The sequence below is a fragment of the Aotus nancymaae genome, unplaced genomic scaffold (assembly GCF_030222135.1).
Source record: "Aotus nancymaae isolate 86718 unplaced genomic scaffold, 86718_ANA_hifiasm-v0.15.2.pri h1tg000046l, whole genome shotgun sequence".
NCBI classification, from domain to species: Eukaryota; Metazoa; Chordata; class Mammalia; order Primates; family Aotidae; genus Aotus; species Aotus nancymaae.
The window spans coordinates 26,198,058-26,218,560 of NW_026988460.1; the positions used below are offsets into that span (position 1 = coordinate 26,198,058).

At 40.2% G+C, this 20,503-nt stretch overlaps 1 protein-coding gene across 10 annotated transcripts in view; it reads left to right on the top strand.

The window, feature by feature from the left end:
* Positions 1–20,503, top strand: part of TMCC1 (transmembrane and coiled-coil domain family 1) — a 255,738-nt gene that overhangs the window by 224,719 nt on the left and 10,516 nt on the right. For all 10 annotated transcript variants that reach the window (XM_064362080.1, XM_064362077.1, XM_012472817.3 and 7 more), the window contains one exon: positions 6,947–7,881. In XM_064362080.1, coding sequence (XP_064218150.1) covers positions 6,947–7,881 — 935 coding nt within the window. The remainder of the gene's footprint in view (positions 1–6,946; positions 7,882–20,503) is intronic.

A 20,503-nucleotide genomic window follows, 5' to 3' on the forward strand; every position in this document is an offset into this window, starting at 1 on the left:
ACATGGCAAAACCCTGCCTCTATTAAAAATTACAAAAATTAGCCAGATGTGGTGGCACACGCCTACAATCCCAGCTATTAGGGAGGCTGAGGCACAAGAATCGCTTGAATCTAGGAGGGAGAGGTTGCAGTGAGCCGAGATCATGCTACTGTGCTCCAGTCTGGGCAACAGAGCAAGACTCTGTTTCAAAAATAAATACAAAATGAACTGACTGTTGGACATGTAAGTAGAGATACTAAGTAGGTGGTTGGATATGTGAGTTTAGTATTAAGGGAAGTATGGGCTGGTGGTATACATTTAGAATTCATCAGCAAATAAGTGATTTTTAAGAGTAAGAAGAGTAATTAGGCCTAACATGGGATTAGGGGTACATCGTTCAAACAGCTCTTCCTTGGAGCCTCTACTCTTCACAAGCTTCCTAATAAGTCATGACAACCAGCTCAGGGAGAGCCAGATTATCATAGACTCTATTGAGCATTTTAGATTTCTTCATTGATTTAGAATTTTATTTTATCACAATTACTTGAAATAAATAGAATTAAGCTAAGGCTGATAAATAATTTGTTTTAATGACACTGTGTCATTGAAGTATTTGTAGCTTCAATAAAGGAGAATTTATTGATGGCAGTTATGTAGTCACATTGGCTTGTCTGCACATGAATTTTATATGCATTTTTAAATTCTCAGTAGTGAAAGTACCTTTTTTGTTACCTTCTCCTTTTCGTGGTTAGCACATGTCCAGAAAATAGAACATAATTTTAAACATTTTCCAACATTAACAGACTTCAGACTAATCATATATAATATACTTCATTCTAAAGTCTTGTGAGAAAGATTCTTGAATATTAGAGCCTGAGTATTCTTTCTTTGGATACCCTGTCACCCAGGCTGGAGTGCAGTGGCATAATCTGAGCTCACTGAAGCTCTGACCTCCTGGGCTCAAGCAATTCCCCCACCTCAGCCTCGTGAGTGGCTGGGACTACAGAAGTGTGCCACCACACCTGGCTAATTTTTGTATTTTTTTTTTTTTTTTTGTAGAGACGGGGTTTTGCCCCGTTGCCCAGATTAGTCTCGAACTGATGAGCACAAGTGATCTGTCCATCTTGGCCTCCCAAAGTGCTGGGATTAGAGGCATAAGCCACCACACCTAGCCAATTTTTTCTTGTTACAAATAGGTATTTGTATTTTGAGTAATGAACATAGAGGCCAGGTTAAGTAATGGAAGAAGGTAACTAATTAGTGTACCGTGTTTGGCAGGCACCATCTGACTTAATACATCTTTAACATTTTTTTAAAAAATCTCATTAGAAAATGATAACCCCATTGTATAGATTAGAAAACTAAGATTAAAAGAGAACAAGTAGGTGACCCACAACCACACAGCTAGTAAGGTGAGAAAGCCAGTTTTGAACCTAGGTCTTTTTATTCTTGTCAATGCCCTTTCCATACTACATTGCTTTTACACATGATAATTTTCAAAGCTGCGTGCTGTTGTTTTCTAACACTTTCATCAACTTAGAGAAAGTAGAGAGAGCTAAGTAACAAAGCTAAGTTAAATACTGTGCCCTAAATGGCACCACTCTGCCCCGATTAATCTATATTTTGAGGCATTGCTGTTTAGGTTTTCTCTTGGGTTGTTTTCTGTCAATTAATTCAGATCAGTTAATAGATAAAAATTTTAAGTCTGGCAAACTATCTCTTAATACTGAGAGATACAATGCAGACAAAGCAGTATAGTCTGTTTGTTATAGCAACAGATCAGAATTGTGGCTTCTGACCATATCCCTAGCTTTTTAGCACATTGCCTTGCATATAATAAATAGTCAAAATATATTTAACTGAATGATTTTTACCTTTTTCTATACAAATTAATTACAAATTCTAACATTAGCTATGAATGGGCAGTATTTGATACACTGATGCCCTGAACTCTTTGACAGGAGGTACAAAAGCCCCTCAGGATATGGTCAGAAAAAGACACCCTGTTGAGTAGGTGAGACTGCTGCCGCTTTCCTCATCCTGCCTCATAATAACTGGTGGTGGGAGGCGATCAAGTCATTTGTAAATTAGGGATAACAGAATCTGTAATGTTGTTTTTAAAATTGGAAGGTTAGCTAGCCAAGTGCATAGTCACGAGGCCAATTATATCTATCATAGGTGACTATATTACTTTGATTGTAGTGTTGAATTGCATTATTCTTTCGGTTCAGACTCTCTACATATCCCTTGTTCATGCCTGAAATGTGGAAAGATCTTGGAAGTGAATATATTCTGGAATCTCTTAATACTTAAATTTTTAAAAGAACTACTTTCATGGCACAAAAACAACAGCCAGTGCTAACAACCTACTCTGTGCCAGGTACTATTCTAAGCCCTTTTATATTTGTTGACCCATTTTATCCTCACAATTGTCTTGTAAAGTGAGCATTAGCATTTTACAGTTTTACAGTTGACAAAATGGCTGCGGAGGTTAAGTAACTTGTCCAAATAACTTGCCAGATTTGAACCCAAGCAGTTTATGCCAGAATCCGTGCTTCATTACTATCCTATATGGAGCCAGACTCAATAATCTTGTTTTTTGGATTTGTGCCTTTGTGTATATGTTTAAGAAAAACCTTCCTTATTTTACAATGCTGCCTTTGAAAGGTTTTTAAATTTTGCCTTTTTCATTTGAGATTTAATTGTCTATCTGGAATGAGTTAGAAATCTAATTTTATGGCCAGGCCCAGTGGTTTACACCTGTAATCCCAGCACTTTGGGAGGCTAAGGCCAGTGGATCAACTGGGGTCAGGAGTTCGAGACCAGCCTGGCAAACATAGTGAAATCCCATCTCTACTAAAAATACAAGAAAACTAGCTGGTCATGATGGCAGGTGCCTATAATCCCAGCCACTCAGGAGGCTGAGGCAGGAGAATCGCTTGAACCCTGGAGGCGGAGGTTGCAGTAAGCCAAGATTACGCCCTTGCACTCCAGCCTGCGCAACAAGAATGAAACTCCGTCTCAAATAAAAGATAATCTAATTTTATGTTGTTATATATGGACAGCCTAATATGCCAGCAAAGGCTGTTGAAAAAGGGAATCACTTTTCAGTTGATGCCTTCATAACTCATAGCTAAATGCTAAGTATTTATACCTAGAGCATGGACTTTGAAGGACTTTGTTCCTAACTCAGGATATATGAAGACTGTTCTCCTCCCTTGTCCTGTGATTCTGTAGTCCAATGTAGCTTTCTCTTTCTTTCCTCCTTTACTCTCCCTCTCTGCCGCTCCACTCTTCTTCGTCCTCTCCTTTGGTCTTTTCCTCTCTCCTCCCCTCTCTGCATCTTCCTCCTCTCTTCCCCTCCCCTTATTTCTCCTTTTAAAAAAATTGTTTCTGCAAGAATTGGGAGGAGTTCAGTAATCCAGTGATTCATGGTTTCAGGTGTTAACCTACCTTACTGCTGAAGTTGTGGGTTAGTTTTCTTTTGAGGCTGAAGACCTTGGGTTCTATCAGCTGTACTCTTGCAGGCATGTTGATGATTCTGAGTAGGAGCCAGACACACTGTGGCTCCAAATAGCCCAGGTAGGTCAGAAGTCAGATTAAAGACAGCCTAGTTTATTTCTTAAGTTACTATGTAAGGAAATAACATCACATCTAAAATGTGATCACTTGTAAATATGGGGATATGTTCTGAGGAATGCAGTTAGAGAGTTTGTTAATGTGTAAACATCACTGAATGTGCTTACACAAACCTAGATGGTATAGCCTACTCCACACCTAGGCTATGTGGTATAGCCTATTGCTTCTAGGCTACAAACCTGTACAGCAGGTTACTGTACTGAATACTGTAGGCAGTGTACCACAGTGGGGTTTGTGTATCTAAACATAGCTAGACAAAGAAAAGGTATAGTAAAAATCTGGTATTATAGTCTTATGGAACCACTGTTGTATATGCAGTCCATCATTGACCGAAATGTCATTATGCAACATGTGACTATATGTTGAAAATTTAGTGTAGAGGTTTCTTTTTTTCATTTCAGAGATATAATCAAACAGGATCACGGCTCATAGCTCACTGCAACCTCTGCCTCCCAGGTTCAAGCTATCCTCTCACCTCAGCCTCCTGAGCAGCTGGGACTTCAGACACATGCCACCATGCCCAGCTAATTTTTAAATTTTTTTGTAGAGATGGGGTTTCGCCATGTTGCCCAGGCTGGTCTCAAACTCCTGGGCTCAAGCAATCCTCCCACCTTGGCCTCCCAAAGTGCTGAGATTACAGGCACGAGCCACTGTGCCTGGCCTTAGCTACGCTTCTTTAGTCAACAGATTGCATATAAGTTAATATTCATATTAATATCAGAGAACCTAAGAGAGAGAGAACTACAGCATGCAGAAGCTTTTAGAGTCTTGGATCTAGTGACATTCTTATATTTGCTTTCCTTTATATTGTGGTAGATTTTTTAGCTCAATTATTGAACATAAATACTCATCAGGGTCAAGGATCTGAAATCTCATTCAGAAAGAAAATGCAACAATTAGAACCTTGTACAACCTAGAAGACATTGGGCGCTGAATAAAGTGGATTTCCAGGATCTCTTGTTGCAACTCTTGGGACCTCGGTTATCTGGAACTCTGGCTGTTGTTCCTCCCTTCTGCAGTCTCTGGCCATTTTACTGCTTGTTAGCATGTACCAAAAGATGAATTGGGCAGAAGGAAGAAGTGACACAAAACAGTTAATTGTGTTGGTCTCTAACTATTCCGGATATTCTCTTTTATTAACTAGTGGAGCGTAATGTTATTTTGTCATTAATTTCAGTATTAAGTTCTCTTTTGATTTTATTTAAATGCACAGTATTTCTCATTTGTTCATCTAGAAAGAAAGTATTGTTTTTATTCACATCAATGGTAATATATTGAATTCAGTAATGAACCAAATGTGTTTTATGGCTCAGACATCAGCATAGCTCCTGCTCACATGGCAAACTGAGGTAATACATCCCAGATGAAGAAAAGATAGAAGATGTTATCTCTAGGTTAATTATTGGCATTTCATAAATATTGAAATATATTTGAGTGATAAATATCAAAACAAAGTTGGTGCATTATTGTCATGAAAATATGAGGAAGGAGGTAACCTTGTATATAGTTCTTTCTGCTACCTGGTACAGATTAAGATGGGAACCAAGAAAAGGGGTATGATCTTAGTCTACAGGATGGTAATTTGGCACTTATACTGAGGATTTTTATTACCCTAAGAAGATTATTTTATTACTCGGTATTCACTACTCTGTTGCAGTTTTTTTTTTTTTTTTTTTTTTTTAGAGATAGGGTCTCGCTCTGTCACTCAGGCTGGAGTACAGTGGTGCAATCATAGCTCACTGCAGCCTGGAACTACTGGGCCCGAGTGATCCTCCCACCTCACTTCCCTAGTAGCTAGGACTACAGGTGGGTGACACCATACCTGTCTAATTTAAAAAAAAAAAAAAGTGTAGAGAGTGGAGGTCTCACTGTGTTGCCTGGGGTGGTCTTGAACTCTTGGCCTCAAGTGATCCTTCTCCTTTGGCCTCCCAAAGCACTGGGATTATAGACGTGAGCCACTGTGCCTGGCCAAAAACAGTTTTTTCTAGAGCCTTCTTCTTTGGGCCCTACTCAAATTCACCACCACAAGCCACACCCATGGATGACCTCCTAAAGGAGTTTTTTCTCCTGAATTTGGGAAACTTGACCTCCCCAGATTTAGCTAACTGTGTTGAAGAGTGAACATTTATGCTTTTAAATCTGACTGTCTTATCTTTTTCTTCAACTCCTTTGAATGGTTCTCACCCACATGAAAGGAAAAGTATATGTGCTTTGGAGTCCCTTGCTTAACACAAACCTTTTACTGGATAAAAGTCACAAAATTTGGGCTCCAAAAGACCTGACCTTTGTCCCTGACTTGTTTATTTAGCTCTTACTCTTCCTGTCCCTGAGTTTTCAAGTTTTCTTGCCCATTATCACCTTTGATTTGGTAATATTCATCTCTGCCACTTTCAGCAGTACGTTCCCATCTTGCCTCTAACCATCTCTAGCTACCAACTAAGTGTCCTTCTTAGAATATAGAGAATGATCCATTACCCTTGATATTATTTAGATAAAAAACATTGTAATAAAAATTGCATTTTTTTTTTTTTTCAAGACAGAGTCTTGCTCTGTCGCCAGGCTGGAGCGCAGTGGTACAATCTCGGCTCACTGCAACTTCTGCCTCCTGGGTTCAAGCGATTCTTCTGGCTCAGCCTCCCTAGTAGCTGGGACTACAGGCGCGTGCCACCACACCTGGCTAATTTTTTTTTGTATTTTTAGTAGAGACGGGGTTTCACCGTGTTGGCCAGGATGGTCTCAATCTCTTGACTTCGTGATCCGCCCACCTCGGCCTCCCAAAGGGCAGGGATTACAGGCAAGAGCCACCATGCCCCGCCTCTAAAAATTGCATTTTTCTATCTAGCCAGTAACATACCTATTCTGTCGGCATTTTTAGGTGACCATAATCTATAAGTGTGGATTAGAATTACAGTGATGTCTGAACACCAAAAGGGTTTTCATTTAACTGGAATGCAAATGCAACTTGTTTTATGTAGATGTTCTTCTGCATAGAAATTATGTGTAAAGAAAGTGAATTAATTAATACTTGAAGCCCACTAAGGGAGTTTTATTGTGTGAAGAAACACTGAAAAATCCTCTAGCAAAGGATGACTCCACAGCTTATATCTTGTGCAGATCTTTTTTCATATATCCATTTTACTTAAAGTATACTTGCATAAGGACAGTATATAAGAGAGAGACAGGGCTTGCATAGGACAGAGGGTATTACAGGTCAGTTAACTACTGAGATTTGAAAGTAGATACGTTTCCAGTACATTTTGGCCCATTGATTTTGGAGACCTAGTCCTCTTCGGCTTCTTCTAACATCTACTTCTTGTTTTTATGATAGATCGAGAGGTTGGAAGTAAGCAGCCTTGCCCAAACATCCAGTGCAGTGGCCTCCAGTACTGATGGCAGCATCCACACAGACTCCGTGGATGGAACACCAGACCCTCAGCGCACAAAGGCTGCCATTGCTCACCTGCAGCAGAAGATCCTGAAGCTCACAGAACAAATCAAGATTGCGCAAACAGCCCGGGACGACAACGTTGCTGAATACTTGAAGCTTGCCAACAGCGCAGACAAACAGCAGGCTGCCCGCATTAAGCAGGTCTTTGAGAAGAAGAACCAGAAATCTGCCCAAACTATCCTCCAGCTGCAAAAGAAACTTGAGCACTACCACAGGAAGCTCAGAGAAGTGGAGCAGAATGGGATCCCCCGGCAGCCAAAGGATGTCTTCAGGGACATGCACCAGGGTCTGAAGGATGTGGGAGCAAAGGTGACTGGCTTCAGTGAAGGTGTGGTGGATAGTGTCAAAGGTGGGTTTTCCAGCTTCTCCCAGGCCACCCATTCAGCAGCAGGCGCTGTAGTCTCAAAGCCCAGAGAGATTGCCTCACTCATTCGGAACAAATTTGGCAGTGCAGACAACATCCCCAACCTGAAGGACTCTTTAGAGGAAGGGCAAGTGGATGAGGCAGGGAAGACTTTGGGAGTGATTTCGAACTTTCAGTCGAGCCCAAAATATGGTAGTGAAGAAGATTGTTCTAGTGCCACTTCAGGCTCAGTGGGAGCCAACAGCACCACAGGGGGCATCGCTGTAGGAGCATCTAGCTCCAAAACAAACACCCTGGACATGCAAAGCTCAGGATTTGATGCACTACTACATGAGATCCAGGAGATACGGGAAACCCAGGCCAGACTGGAGGAATCCTTTGAGACTCTCAAGGAACATTATCAGAGGGACTATTCCTTAATAATGCAGACCTTACAGGAGGAGCGATATAGGTAAGTCACATGGAATTAATATCTGAAGTTGTTTTTGTAGGTTTCCCCTTCCTTTAGATACGGGGAAATGGCTTTAGAAAGTCTTTGTTGGGCCGGGTGCGGTGGCTCATGCATATAATCCCAGCACTTTGGGAAGCTGAGGTGTGCAGATCATGAGGTCAGAAGATCGAGACCATCCTGGTTAACATGGTGAAACCCCATCTCTACTAAAAATACAAAAAAATTTGCCGGCCATGGTGACATGTGCCTGTAGTCCCAGCTACTCAGGAGTCTGAGGCAGGAGAATCACTTGAACCTGGGAGGCAGAGGTTGCAGTGAGCCAAGATCATGCCACTTCACTCCAGCTTGGACAACAGACTGAGACTCCATTCCAAAAAAACAAACAAAAAAAAGTCTTTGTCTTTCTCTAGAGTGTCCAGAGCACTTTCAGTATGTCGTAAGACATGAGTTCCTGATGAAGCATTGTTATAACTTTCCAGTCTTCCATGCCAGTTTAGAACTTTAAAATGAAGTCCAAGCTTTCTAAAGTATTCTACCTGTGTATTTATAATTACAAAACTACACAATCATTGCAGTATGTAACTGTACTACATTGAATTCAAAAGATCTGTAATTCTTAGAACTGTGTAGATATCAAAGATATCACCCAGGCAAAATGTAGTGACTTCTTCTGTAGATACTTGGCCTTAAATACACTTATCTGGGCAATTGGTATAGAAATATTAGACTGGAAATAAAACCATGTAAGAATGTTTGTTACCTTTATTATGAATTGACAAATGTTTGAATGAGATTGGACTTAAACATGAAATGTTTCTATAGGAATTGGAAAATTCTCAAAAGGCTAAGTGCTTTGAATCATAGTCTGTGTTAAAGGTAGAAGCTGGTCTCTTGTGTGTGTTTCATATTACACTACATATTCATATTAGACCATTCTTGGCTGTACTCCAAATATGTGTCCTTTCTGTTTCCTTCACATGCTGTGAGGAAAAATATTCTCTGTGGATAGATCCAAACTTTGTTAGTCAGAGACAGGCCACCTAATGATGCAAATTGAGGACTAGTCTTATGGGAGCTACAGGTCAAGTTAGGCTTTGAAGGACCTGGGTTCTAGCCCAGTCCCAATTTTTTTTTTAATATAAATTTAAAAATTTCTTTTGACTCTGAGTACAGATTCTACTGTAATATCAGGAGTTGAACAGATAATCTCTTAATATCCCTTTCACCTTTTGAAAAGAAGTGTTTTTAGAAATTTGCTTTTATAAGGTACTTAGGGTCTGAAACAAATTGTTCACATGTATAAATTAGCTCTAAGAAGAGCTACAACAGCAAGTTTTTTTCAGATGGTGGAAACGCTAATCAGTAATTCAGGCTGCCTCTTTTCCTACTCTTCTGTTCTTCAATTCTAACTTAAGACTTCAAGGGAGAAGAAAAGAGAAGTGGTTGTGGGAAGGAGAATTAAAGTTCTAAAAGCAAATACTGTACATTACTATTTTTATTTCAATGTTTTATAAATTCTTTAGTATACTGAGAAGACAATGTCTTATTCAATAAGTGATATAACAGACATTCAAATGGACTCTAAAAATAAAACAACTGGTTGTTTGTACCGTATTAAACCCAACTCCCAAGTTCAAATTCCAGTTTTTCCATTTACTAACCTTGAAAACCTGGGGAAGTTTCTTCAGTTCTCTAAGTCTTGGTTTCCTTATCCCTAACATAGAAATAGTAATAGTTCTTTATAAGATTATTGTGACATTTAAGTGAAGTTATTTGGGTAAAGCACATAGCTCACTGCCTGGCCCCATAGTGCTCTACTGATGTTAGGGGAGCAGCTACTGTTAACCCCACTTAGAACATGAAGACATTCCATGGTCAGTTAAAACAAATTTTAAAACCACAAAAAAAACTGCCTACTTTGACTCCTGTATTTTGTTTTTGTTTTGGACTGGCTCTGTTTTGTTTTTGGTGCCCATGCTTTAATGCGGTGGTGTGATCTTGGCTCACTACAGCCTCCACCTCTTGGGCTCAAGTGATCCTTGAATCTCAACCTCCTGAGTAGCTGGGACTACAGGTGTGCACCACTACACTTGGCTCATTTTTTAATTTTTTTCTGTAGAGACAGGGTCTCATTGTGTTCCCCAGACTGGTCTTGAACTCCTGGGCTCCAGCAATCTGCCTTCCTTGGCCTCCCAAAGTGCTGGGATTACAGGTGTAAGCCACCATGCCCCCAGCAACTCCTCTATTTTGAATGGATACCTTGCAGTTTTTAAACTGCCCCAGAGCTTAAAATTCATATAGAGCTTGTTAGGTCTTCACATCAAGATGTAGAACGTCAAGATAAGAGAAAATCAGAAACAGGTCTCTCAAGCCACCTTTGAATCCCTTTAGTGTAAGTCAGAGACAGAAAAGAATATCAGCTGCTCTATAACACCTCATTAGAAGAATCAAGTTCAAGCCACTTAGGAGGTAATGAGCAGTGCATTTCTTTCATTGCACATTGGGTTCTTTCTAGTAGGTAAATGACTAGTTTTATGGAATGAAAACAGAATAAAGAAAACTTGAATTTTCAAAAAGAGAGGTAAAACCAGGGGGATAAGGAGAAGACATAATATGTAATCTGACTTGTTTTGTTTTCCCACTTCAGCTTTAGAATGATTTTTTCCTTAAAACATAATCTTGACAAAAGAAAGCCTTTTTTCCCCCTAAGAAAGGGAGTGGAAAAGTCACAACTATTTTCCTTTATTTTTGTTGTTCCAATAATTCCCTGTATAAAGCAGATAGCAATTTCCCCTCCATTATATGTGCCTTTACACAGTAAATATATTCATCTAATTTTGTTGATCTTTAAATGCTTTCACATAATAAAATTTTTCTTTTCTTTTTTTTTCTTTTTTTCTGAGATGGAGTCTTGCTCTATAGCCCAGGCTGATGTGCAGTGGCGTGATCTCGACTCACTGCAACCTCCGCCTCCCAGGTCCCAGTTCAAGCAATTCTCCTACCTCAGCCTCTCAAGTAGCTGGGATTACATGCACGAGCCACCATGCCCAGCTAATTAAAATTTTTCTGCAAATTGAGTCTTTTTTTTTTTTTTAAGAGTCAAGGTCTTGCTATATTGCCCTGCTGGTTTTGAACTCCTGGCTCAAGCAGTGCTTCCACTTCTGCCTCCTGAGTATCTGGGACTGCAGACACATGCCACCATGCCTGGCTTTGAAATCTATTTTTTGTTGTTGTTTTTTGAGATTCTTATTGCCCAGGCTGGAATACAGTGGCACAGTCTCAGCTCACTGCAACCTCTGCCTCCCGGGTTCAAGTGATTCTCCTGCCTTAGCCTCCTGAGTAGCTGGGATTACAGGTGTCCCATGCCCAGGTAATTTTTTGTATTTTTAGTAGAGACAGGGTTTCACTATGTTGACCAGGATGGTCTCAAACTCCTGACCTCAGGTGATCCACCTGCCTCAGCCTCTCAAAGTGCTGGGATTACAGACGTGAGCAACCATGCCTGGCCAGAAACCTATTTTAAGCACTGAAACTGTTCACATTTTAAACATTTTGGGGAAATTTCTCTGTCTTCTTTTACAAAGTACACTGAACCTAACTTAATGGAAAAAGCTTAGATATGGTAGTATTCTAGCTTAGAGTGATACTCTCACTCAGGTTAGTGAAACTACATTTATGTGCCTCTATAGTAAATGGTCCTAGGCTTTTTTTAGTTCATCTGCTTTTTTTATAATTTTTTTTCTCCTTTCCATTTCTTATCTACACTGTGAGTGAGCTGCCTGCAGCAGCCTCTCTTTACTAATTCTACTTCTACTCTGTTGTAGGCTTTGCTTTGTGTGTAGGGAGAAAGTAGGCTGTGGATGGAGATTCTTCTGTGACCAAGAACCAGTTAATGCATGCGTGGCTGCTCTAGATACATTTTTTTTTTCTATGCTTTAGTTTATTTTACTAGTATCTGAGTTGATGAGAGGGAGGCCATGCACAGTGTTGCCGCTTTATTTGATGATGTTGGTGACAAGGCCACTATCACTAACAGTATTAGCTTAAACCGCTATGAAGTGCCTAGTCCTAGATGCTTTAGGTATATTTGCCAACCCTCACAATAGCCCTACAGGTAAATTGTATTATTCCCATTTTAAAGATGAGGAAATTAAGGCTCAATGGGGTTTTAAAATTTGCCAAAGGTCACTCAGTAAGTGGTAGAGCCAAGATTCAAAACCCAGTTTTATCTGACTTCAAATTCAGTGTTGTTTTCGTACCAGGATAGTTTTTTTTCAAAGCTCAGTCCTGAAATCTATATGGTTTAAAGTCTAGCTCTCTGAAGCATTAGATGCATTGGCAATGGGTATTAGGCCTATTCCAAGTTGAAGTAAATGTTTTCTGTAAGTTGAGTCACTGTTTTTAACATATTATATAAAAATTCTATGAATATGAAAGCTCTGGAAAGTTTCCTAAGCTAGTACAACAATGTAGTTAAATAGGTGAAACCTTCTTAAGGAAATCCCTACTCCAGTTATTATTTCCCCTTCTCAGAGTCCCTTCTCAATAATGTCCTTAGCTTAATGTGTTTCCATTGCTCTCTACCCTAGTGAGTAGCTCCAGATGAAGATAGTTGCCCAAGACCATCTCCTTAACTCTGGAATAATCAGAAACATTTCAAAGCCTGTAGAGTACAGTCTCTCTCTCTTCACCCACATAATTGTACCATGACTGACACAGTATTTTTTCAGTACCCACATGCACTTACCCTAGGAAGCCATTGTGGCAGAGCTTGGATCTGAACTCCACCTCAACCTTTGACTAGTGACTAGGTATTGAATTTTACCGTCGTGCTTTCAGCTGTGAGTGAGATCATGTACTTGGCGAAGGCAGAAGACAAGGTTTAGAAATTGTTTTAAGTAATGGGACCTGTGCTGACTTTAGATTCTTGTCCAGTTTCTTCATCCTATGTTTGTTAGTGGCAGCTGGGTGCATAGTACTTCAGAAGTAGAAGGGACCCTTAGATATCTAGATTAATCTCATTTACAGATGAGAACACTAAAGCACAGAAAGATAAAGTGACTTTTGCCAGGTTACACAGTAAAATGGTTTTACATATGTTTAATTTGCTGTTAAAAACTGAGGATTAGTTCTGTTCCTGTAGTGAATGTAAATATATTAATGGGCTACCAAAAGAAAAAGTTCAGCTCTAGCAAGATGTACTAAAAACAAGAGAGAACTAGGAAAACATTAATTGAGAGTTTTGCTGGTTTCTTTGGTAGTTTTTTCTTAGGGGATCTGGCCTGGAATCCTACTGAGCTACTGCCTGTATAAAGCAGTGTCATGTAGGGCAGGCTAAAAACCCTCCAGGTGTTGATGAGCATTAATGCCATTTTGAAAGCTTGTATTTGACGGGGATTACTGTCCTTTGGAAATCAGCTTCTGAGAATGTTTGCATTAAACCCAGGGATATTTTAAATTGCACTGAGTCATAAGAGCAAAAATACAGGAGACAGTCATCCTGAGCAGTCATCACATGCAGTAGAACAGTTAGTAACTAGGCTGACCCAATTAGGCACAGGCTGTTAGAGTTCTAAATAAACAAATGGTTTTTTAAATATAATTTTAGTTGATTTGACCATCATTGGACATAAGACCAATGCTTATGCTCAGAGATGGCTGTTTTAGCCTCTTTATTCTAGGTGTGACACCTGTCAGCTGAAAAGTGATCTGAGAATTTCCAGAAGATATGTAGGCTAGATTTGGACAATAAATTTGAAATAGAAACTGAGGATACTGAATCAAATTAGCCCTTCATTTATAAGAGAAGCAAAATCCCAATTAGGATATATTCTTATGAAGTATATAACCTTCCGTAAAAGAGATTTATGGGTGAGCTCATCCTAGTTTAGCCACTAAAAAGGAATGGAGGGGATTAATTAATTAACCTTATTCCTTGGAGTGGACAAACTTTAATTTGCTTGCCAGTTTACATAACTCAGATTACATAACTATCTGAGCCTCAGTTTCTCCCTCTGTAAAAACGTAATGTTTATTGTACATGATTGTTGAAATTATTAAAGGAAATAACATACATGGAAGTACCTAGTATGACATTTGGTTTAGAGTTGGAGCTCAACAAATGCTCGCTCCCTCCACTTTTTCTAGGGGAATACAAAGATCTGGCTTGTGCCATAATGTTAGAAAGCTGTCATTACCAAGTCTGTAAGTTGCCCAGAAAGTCTCTCTAGTTTTTATTTATTCCCTGTATTCTTTAGTTATTTACTGTTTTCTTGTCTTTAAGATAATACGTTACCTACCCTTTAAATTTTATGGGGGACTGATATCTTTTCCCCTTTTCAGCAGAAGGCTAGTTCAGTGTTTCTTAGCCTCTTTTCAGGCTTCAACACAAAAAAAGGTCACAAAAGGAGAAAAAAATCTACTTTCTCCAATTCAGCTAGAAATCTATTCAGGCCCCCACCATATGTCATACTCCCGTCCCGAGCTATGTCTCTCTACTCTAGTCAAACTGTCAGAAGCTATTTTGGGTCTCTGGTATGCATTTGGGAAATAGTCCAGTCTTCTCCCATAGTTGCCTGTGGGTGTTTGCCCTTGGACCTAGTTCTTCCTGTTTCTCTCAATACCTGCTCTACAGGTTTCTTCAGCCATCCTGCCATAGTGACCTATTGCCAAACTAGGGAAGCACCATTGGTTCTCAGAGATGGCTCCAAACTTTTGAGCCACACCCAAAGAGAAATGCTTTAGGTCAAAGCATTCCCAGCCTGTGCACTCAACCTAGTCTCCCGTTCATCAGGAATTTGACACAAAAGGGCCTGGCTTATCTCTGATCCAGGAAGGTGACTACTGTATTGATTAATCTAGTGACCAAAACACTTTCGAGTTTAGTATTTATTTATGAATTATTTACCTACAACAAAATCTTGATCTGTTTAATACTTTGTAGATAGAACAGGTTTTGCATCCAGTAGAGGATGAATTTCACCTACCAAAATATGTTACTTGCTTTTAGAAAAAATAATCTTACAGTGCAAAGGCTTTCTGTTTGCTGATAGTTAAGCTCATGCCGTATTTAAGTGTCCAGGTTCTCTTTGGGTTGTAATAATTTAGGAAGGACCTTGAGTAAAAATCCTCAAAATAAGATTATTAATCTCATGCTACTTGTAATCCAAGCAGAGGTGCATGAACATCATTTGCCAGCAAAAATCATATATAGTCATGTGCTGAATAATGACATTTTGATCAACAACATATAATACAGTTGTTTCATAAGTTTATAATGCCGTGTTTTGTTTTGTTTTGTTTTGTTTTGTTTTGTTTTGTTTTGTTTGAGATAGCATCTCACTCTTTTGCCCAGGCGGGTGTGCAGTGGTGCAATATCAGCTCACTGAAACCTCTGCCTCCTGATTTCAAGCAATTCTTGTGTCTCAACCTCCAAGTAGCTGGGATTATAGGCATGCACTACCAAGCCTGCGTATTTTTACTGTGCCTTTTCTATCTTTAGATATGTCTAGATACACAAACACTATTGTGTTACAGCTGTCCACAGTTGCCTATGGTATAGTAATCTGCTGTATAGCTTTGTAGCCTAGGAACAATTGACTGTGCCATATAGCCTAAGTGTACCATAGGCTGTACTATCTAGATTTATGTAAGTACACTGTATGGTGTTCATACAACGATGAAATAACCTAACAACTCATTTCTCAAGATGTGTCCCCATCATTGAGACGTGACTGTTCTTGTATGATTAAGAACCTCCCACCCACTCACCTTCTCCCCTCTCCCTTTTTGTGTCTGGAGAGTTCTAGTTAGCATCCTGTAAACAGGTTAAAATTCCTTAAAGCAGAGAGAGTTCTTAGTTTAAAAAAAAAAAAAGTCTTTAAAACATATATCTTCCTTTTTCCCCCCTACTTTTTGGTTTGATGTTAATATTTAAAAAGAAGATGGTGTTGTTTGTACCTGGTTTCTCCATTTTAGAATTTAGACAGAAAGTAAACACTAGAAAAGAAAGTATGCTAAGAAGATTATAATGTTAGTAATGGCGATAGTGGGAAGTCAGTGGAAACTAGAATATAGGTGTTTTTTTTCTTTTTGAGACAAGGTCTCACTCTGTCACCTAGGCTGGAGTGCAGTGGCGCAATCTCAGCTCACTGCAACCTCTGCCTCCCGGGCTGAAGCAGTCCTTTAATGTCAGCCTCCCAAGTTGCTGGGACTACAGGCACATGCCACCACGCCAACCTAATTTTTTGTATTTTTAGTAGAGACAGGGTTTCACCATGTTGCCCAAGCTGGTCTCAAACTCCTGGTCTCAAGCGATCTGCCCCTGTTGAAAGTTTTTAAGAAGACAATAATCTGATAACAGGTATGAGCCAAGGTAGTTCAGATCCTTATTAAACCTCATTACTACTAGGGAGTCACTGCATTCTTCTGGGCCTCTTGTTTCTTTTTGTTTGTGGATTTTTTCTGTTTGAGACAGGGTCTCACTCTGTCATCCAGGCTGGAGCACAGTGACACAGTCTCGGCTTACTGCACACTTGACCTCTCAGGCTCAAGTAATCCTCCCACCTCACCCTCCTGAGTAGCTGGTACTGCAGGTGCATGCCACCATATCCAGCTAATTTTTGTATTTTTTGTAGAGACAGGCTTTTGCTATGTTGCCCAGACTGGTCTCCAACTCCTGGGCCCAGGTGATTCACCCACCTTAGCCTCCCAAAGTACCGGGATTACAGATGTGAGCCGCCACACCCAGCCTGGGCCTCCTGTTTTTTATTTATAAAATTGAAGTACCTCCCAGGTAGGAAGGAGATGAGGATTAATGTAGAACTATCTTCATAAATCTTAGCTCCTTGGAGGCAGATGGTACACATAAAAAGGCATGGGGGGAGAGAGAGTTATGATTGTTCTTATTATTGGTCCCAGTATTTTGATGTTTTGATGCTTATGATTAAGTAGTTTAGATCAAACCCTAAATTCCTTCTCTACACACATTCCTCTACCCAAAAACACCACATTTACTGGGCCCTCTTTGTTAGCTTATTTTCACACCAAAATTTCACATACAAGTTACATAAACCAAACTGAGGCTGATGCCCTAAAAAACTGTTGGTACCGGCTGGGTGTGGTGGCTCACACCTGTAATCCAAGCACTTTGGAGGCCAAGGCGGGTGGATCACCTGAGGTCAGGAGTTCAAGACCAGCCTGACCAACATGGTTGAAACCCCGTCTTTAAAAAAATAAAAAATAAATAAAAATAAAAATAAAAAACTGTTGGTTCCAAGTATGATCAGGTTTGTGCTTTCAAATCATAGATTGTGAGGTTGTGAAAGAGCTGAGAAACAGACCATGCCTGTTTGGAACTAGCCTGAGCAACATGGCGAAACCCTGTCTGTACCAAAAAATACAGAAATTGGCCGGGTGTAGTGGCTCATGCCTGTAATCCCAGCACTTTCGGAGGCCAAGGCGAGTGGATCACCTAAGGTCAGGAGTTTGAGACCAGCCTGGCCAACATAGTGAAACTCTGTCTCTACTAAAAATACAAAAATTAGCCAGGTGTGGTGGTGCACACCTGTAGTTCAGCTACTCGGGAGTCTGAGGCAGGAGAATCTCTTGAACCCGGGAGGCGGAGGTTGCAGTGAGCTGAGATCGTGCCACTGCACCCCAGTCTGTACGACAGAGTGAGACTCTGTCTCAAAAAAAAAAAAAAAAAAAAAATAGAGATTAGTCAGGCTGGTAGCAGACATGTGTAATCTCAGCTACTTTGTAGGCTGAGGTGGGAGGATCACTTGAACCCAGGAGGCAGAGGTTGCATTGAGCTAAGATCTCACCACAGTACTCCAGACTGGGTAATAGCAAGACCCTGTCTCAAATAAAAAAAGGTGGGGAGTACAGGGAGCTGAAAAACAAACTTCCACAGTCTGAGTATGAACAAATTCAGGGAAAATGTCTTAGTAATGACAGGCCAGTGAAGTTCTTTCAAGGTATTGAGGGCAACCCAGAAGACCTGCATTCCAAGACTCCAAGGGCATTTTGCCAGTGTCTTTGTTAATCAGATTTTACAAAAGCCTCAAAGTTTATTGCTTTCTCAGTTTCCTCCTTGTTTCCTGCAAATTGGAAATGCCTACTTTGGTAATCCAAACACAAGTGTTTGTGTGAGTTTAACAGGTTCTCAGCTACACTATAACAGCTGCAACTTTTCTGTTCTTTCAGAAAGTTGCCATTTTCCAGGTAATTCTTACAACTGGAAGAGGGAAACAAATACTGGTAGTTATTAGTTGATGAATAAATGGGGTCATTTCACCCAGACCCACAGTGGGTCTTGCCTCAGCTTTGAATTCTTCAGCTTTATATCACCTTGGCAAGTCTCTAAACCTGTTCATCTGTTTCTACTGAGCTCATTCTACCTACCTAAACACTGCTTTGCTATTTAGCTACTTGCTAACAAAGTATTATCTCTGGGAACAGTAGTTGTATTTTCTCATTTGGGAAGACTCAACTTGAGGAGAACTTGCTGATAATTTCCCATTAACTATGAGTAAACTGTTCAACCTCTGAAGGACTTTATTTTCTGTAAGAACATGGTAAGGATTAGCAGTTTCTATTATCTCTTTCTGGAGACTTGAAAAGATTAGATAAAATTTACTTTAGCTGGACACAGTGGCACAGGCCTATAGTCCCAGCTACTCAGGAGGCTGAGATGGGAGGATCGCTTGAGCCCAGAAGTTTGAAGCTGCAGTACACCATGATTATGCCTCTGAATAACCACTGTACTCCAGCATGGACAACATAGTGAGACTGTCTCTTTAAAAAAAAAAAATAAAATATATATATATATAATATATATATATATATATACTTGAGACACCTTCCCTCACACACATACATAGGTGGGCTAGTTTCACCAATACAAAGGAAAGTTTGGAACAGGCCAGTGCATGGAACTATTTGAATTATCTGGCAAACTTAAACCAGGGAAATGGCAGGAACCTAGCTGTATGAAATAAGAAGTAAGAGAGGCTTATACCTAGGGTTGAGGAGGATGGAGTGTGTGCCCAGTAAACCCATTTGTGTGATGTCATAGGAAAAACATTATAAATATACTGGAAACAGTGAAAATTTCAAAATATATACAATTGAGAAAGTAGACATAAAGAAATGGAGGCTTAAGGCCATGGACAGTGGCGCATGCCTATAACCCCAATACTTTGGGAGGCCAAGGCGGGAAGATCACTTGAGTCCAGGAGTTCAAGACCTGTTTGGGCAACATGGGAAAACCTCATCTCTACAAAAAATACAAAAACAAAATTAACTGGGTGTGGTGGCACATGCCTATAGTCCCAGCTACTTGGGAGGCTGAGGTGGGAGGGTCACTAGAGCCTGGGAGATTGAGACCACAGTGAACCATGATCACACCACTGTACTCCAGCCTGGGTGACAGAGAAAACCCTGTCTCAAACAACAACAACAAAAAAGGCTTAGAGAAAAAGGAAGTGGGAATCAGTGAACAGTGCAGTAAGACCATGTGGCAGTCAACAAGCACTCTTTTTGAACTACCTCATTAGGGATTGTTGGGGAGAACTAGGAGAATCACAGAAGAGAAAAATGAAACTAAATGTATATTTGTGATCTATCTATCTCACAGAGCACCTCTTCTGTGCCAGGTATTTGATGTCTGTCTTCTCCTTTAATCGTCACAATTGCCCTTTGGAGTAGGTAGATTTCCTCTTTATTGATGGATAAACAGGATCACCCAAGCTAGTGAGTTGCAGAGCTGTGGCTTTTAATCCAAAATCTAGACTAAGCAGATGCATTACCTGGTACAAACTGCATTATGAAACATTCTAGGTGCAAAATGGCAGGAGTGAAGATGGAGCACCTCTAGATACAATATGGGATGAACCAAATCTAGTTTGAAAATGACTTCCAGGCTGGGTGTGGTGCCTCATGCCTGTAATCCCAGTACTTTGGGAGGCTAAGGTGGGCGGATCATGAGGTCAGGAGATCTAGACCATCCTGGCCAATATGATGAAAACCCATCTCTACTAAAATACAAAAACTTAGCCGGGTGTGGTGGTGCGCGCCTATAGTCCCAGTTACTTGGGAGGCTGAGGCAAGGGAATCGCTTGAAACCCAGAAGGCAGAGGTTGCAATGAGCTGAAATCATGCCACTGCACTTGAGCCTGGTGACAGACTGAGACGCCACTTAAAAAAAAAAAAAGAAAGAAAATGACTTCCAGAATCTTTGACATGTTTGCAACCTTCTTATGATAAACATTGGTTTATAGTAAGGTTCAAAAGTGTTGAGAAGAAGTGCTGAGGACTTTTGCAAGTACTCTCTGATGCATATATATTTATCACCGGCTCACATACCAAATGAATCCCAGTATTTCACACCTGATTTTACATAACTCTTAAATTACTACCACTATTTTGTGTACCTCCTTACCCCCATTTGTTGTTGCTAAAATCAATATGTTGTGAAGGCAAATATGCCACAAACATTTTAAGTATCTATAGCTTGAAAGATGAAAATAGCCAGGTAAGGTGGCCCACACCTGTAGTCCCAGCACTTTGGGAAGCCGAGGTTAGAGGATTGTGTGAACCCGGGAGTTCAAGATCAGACTGG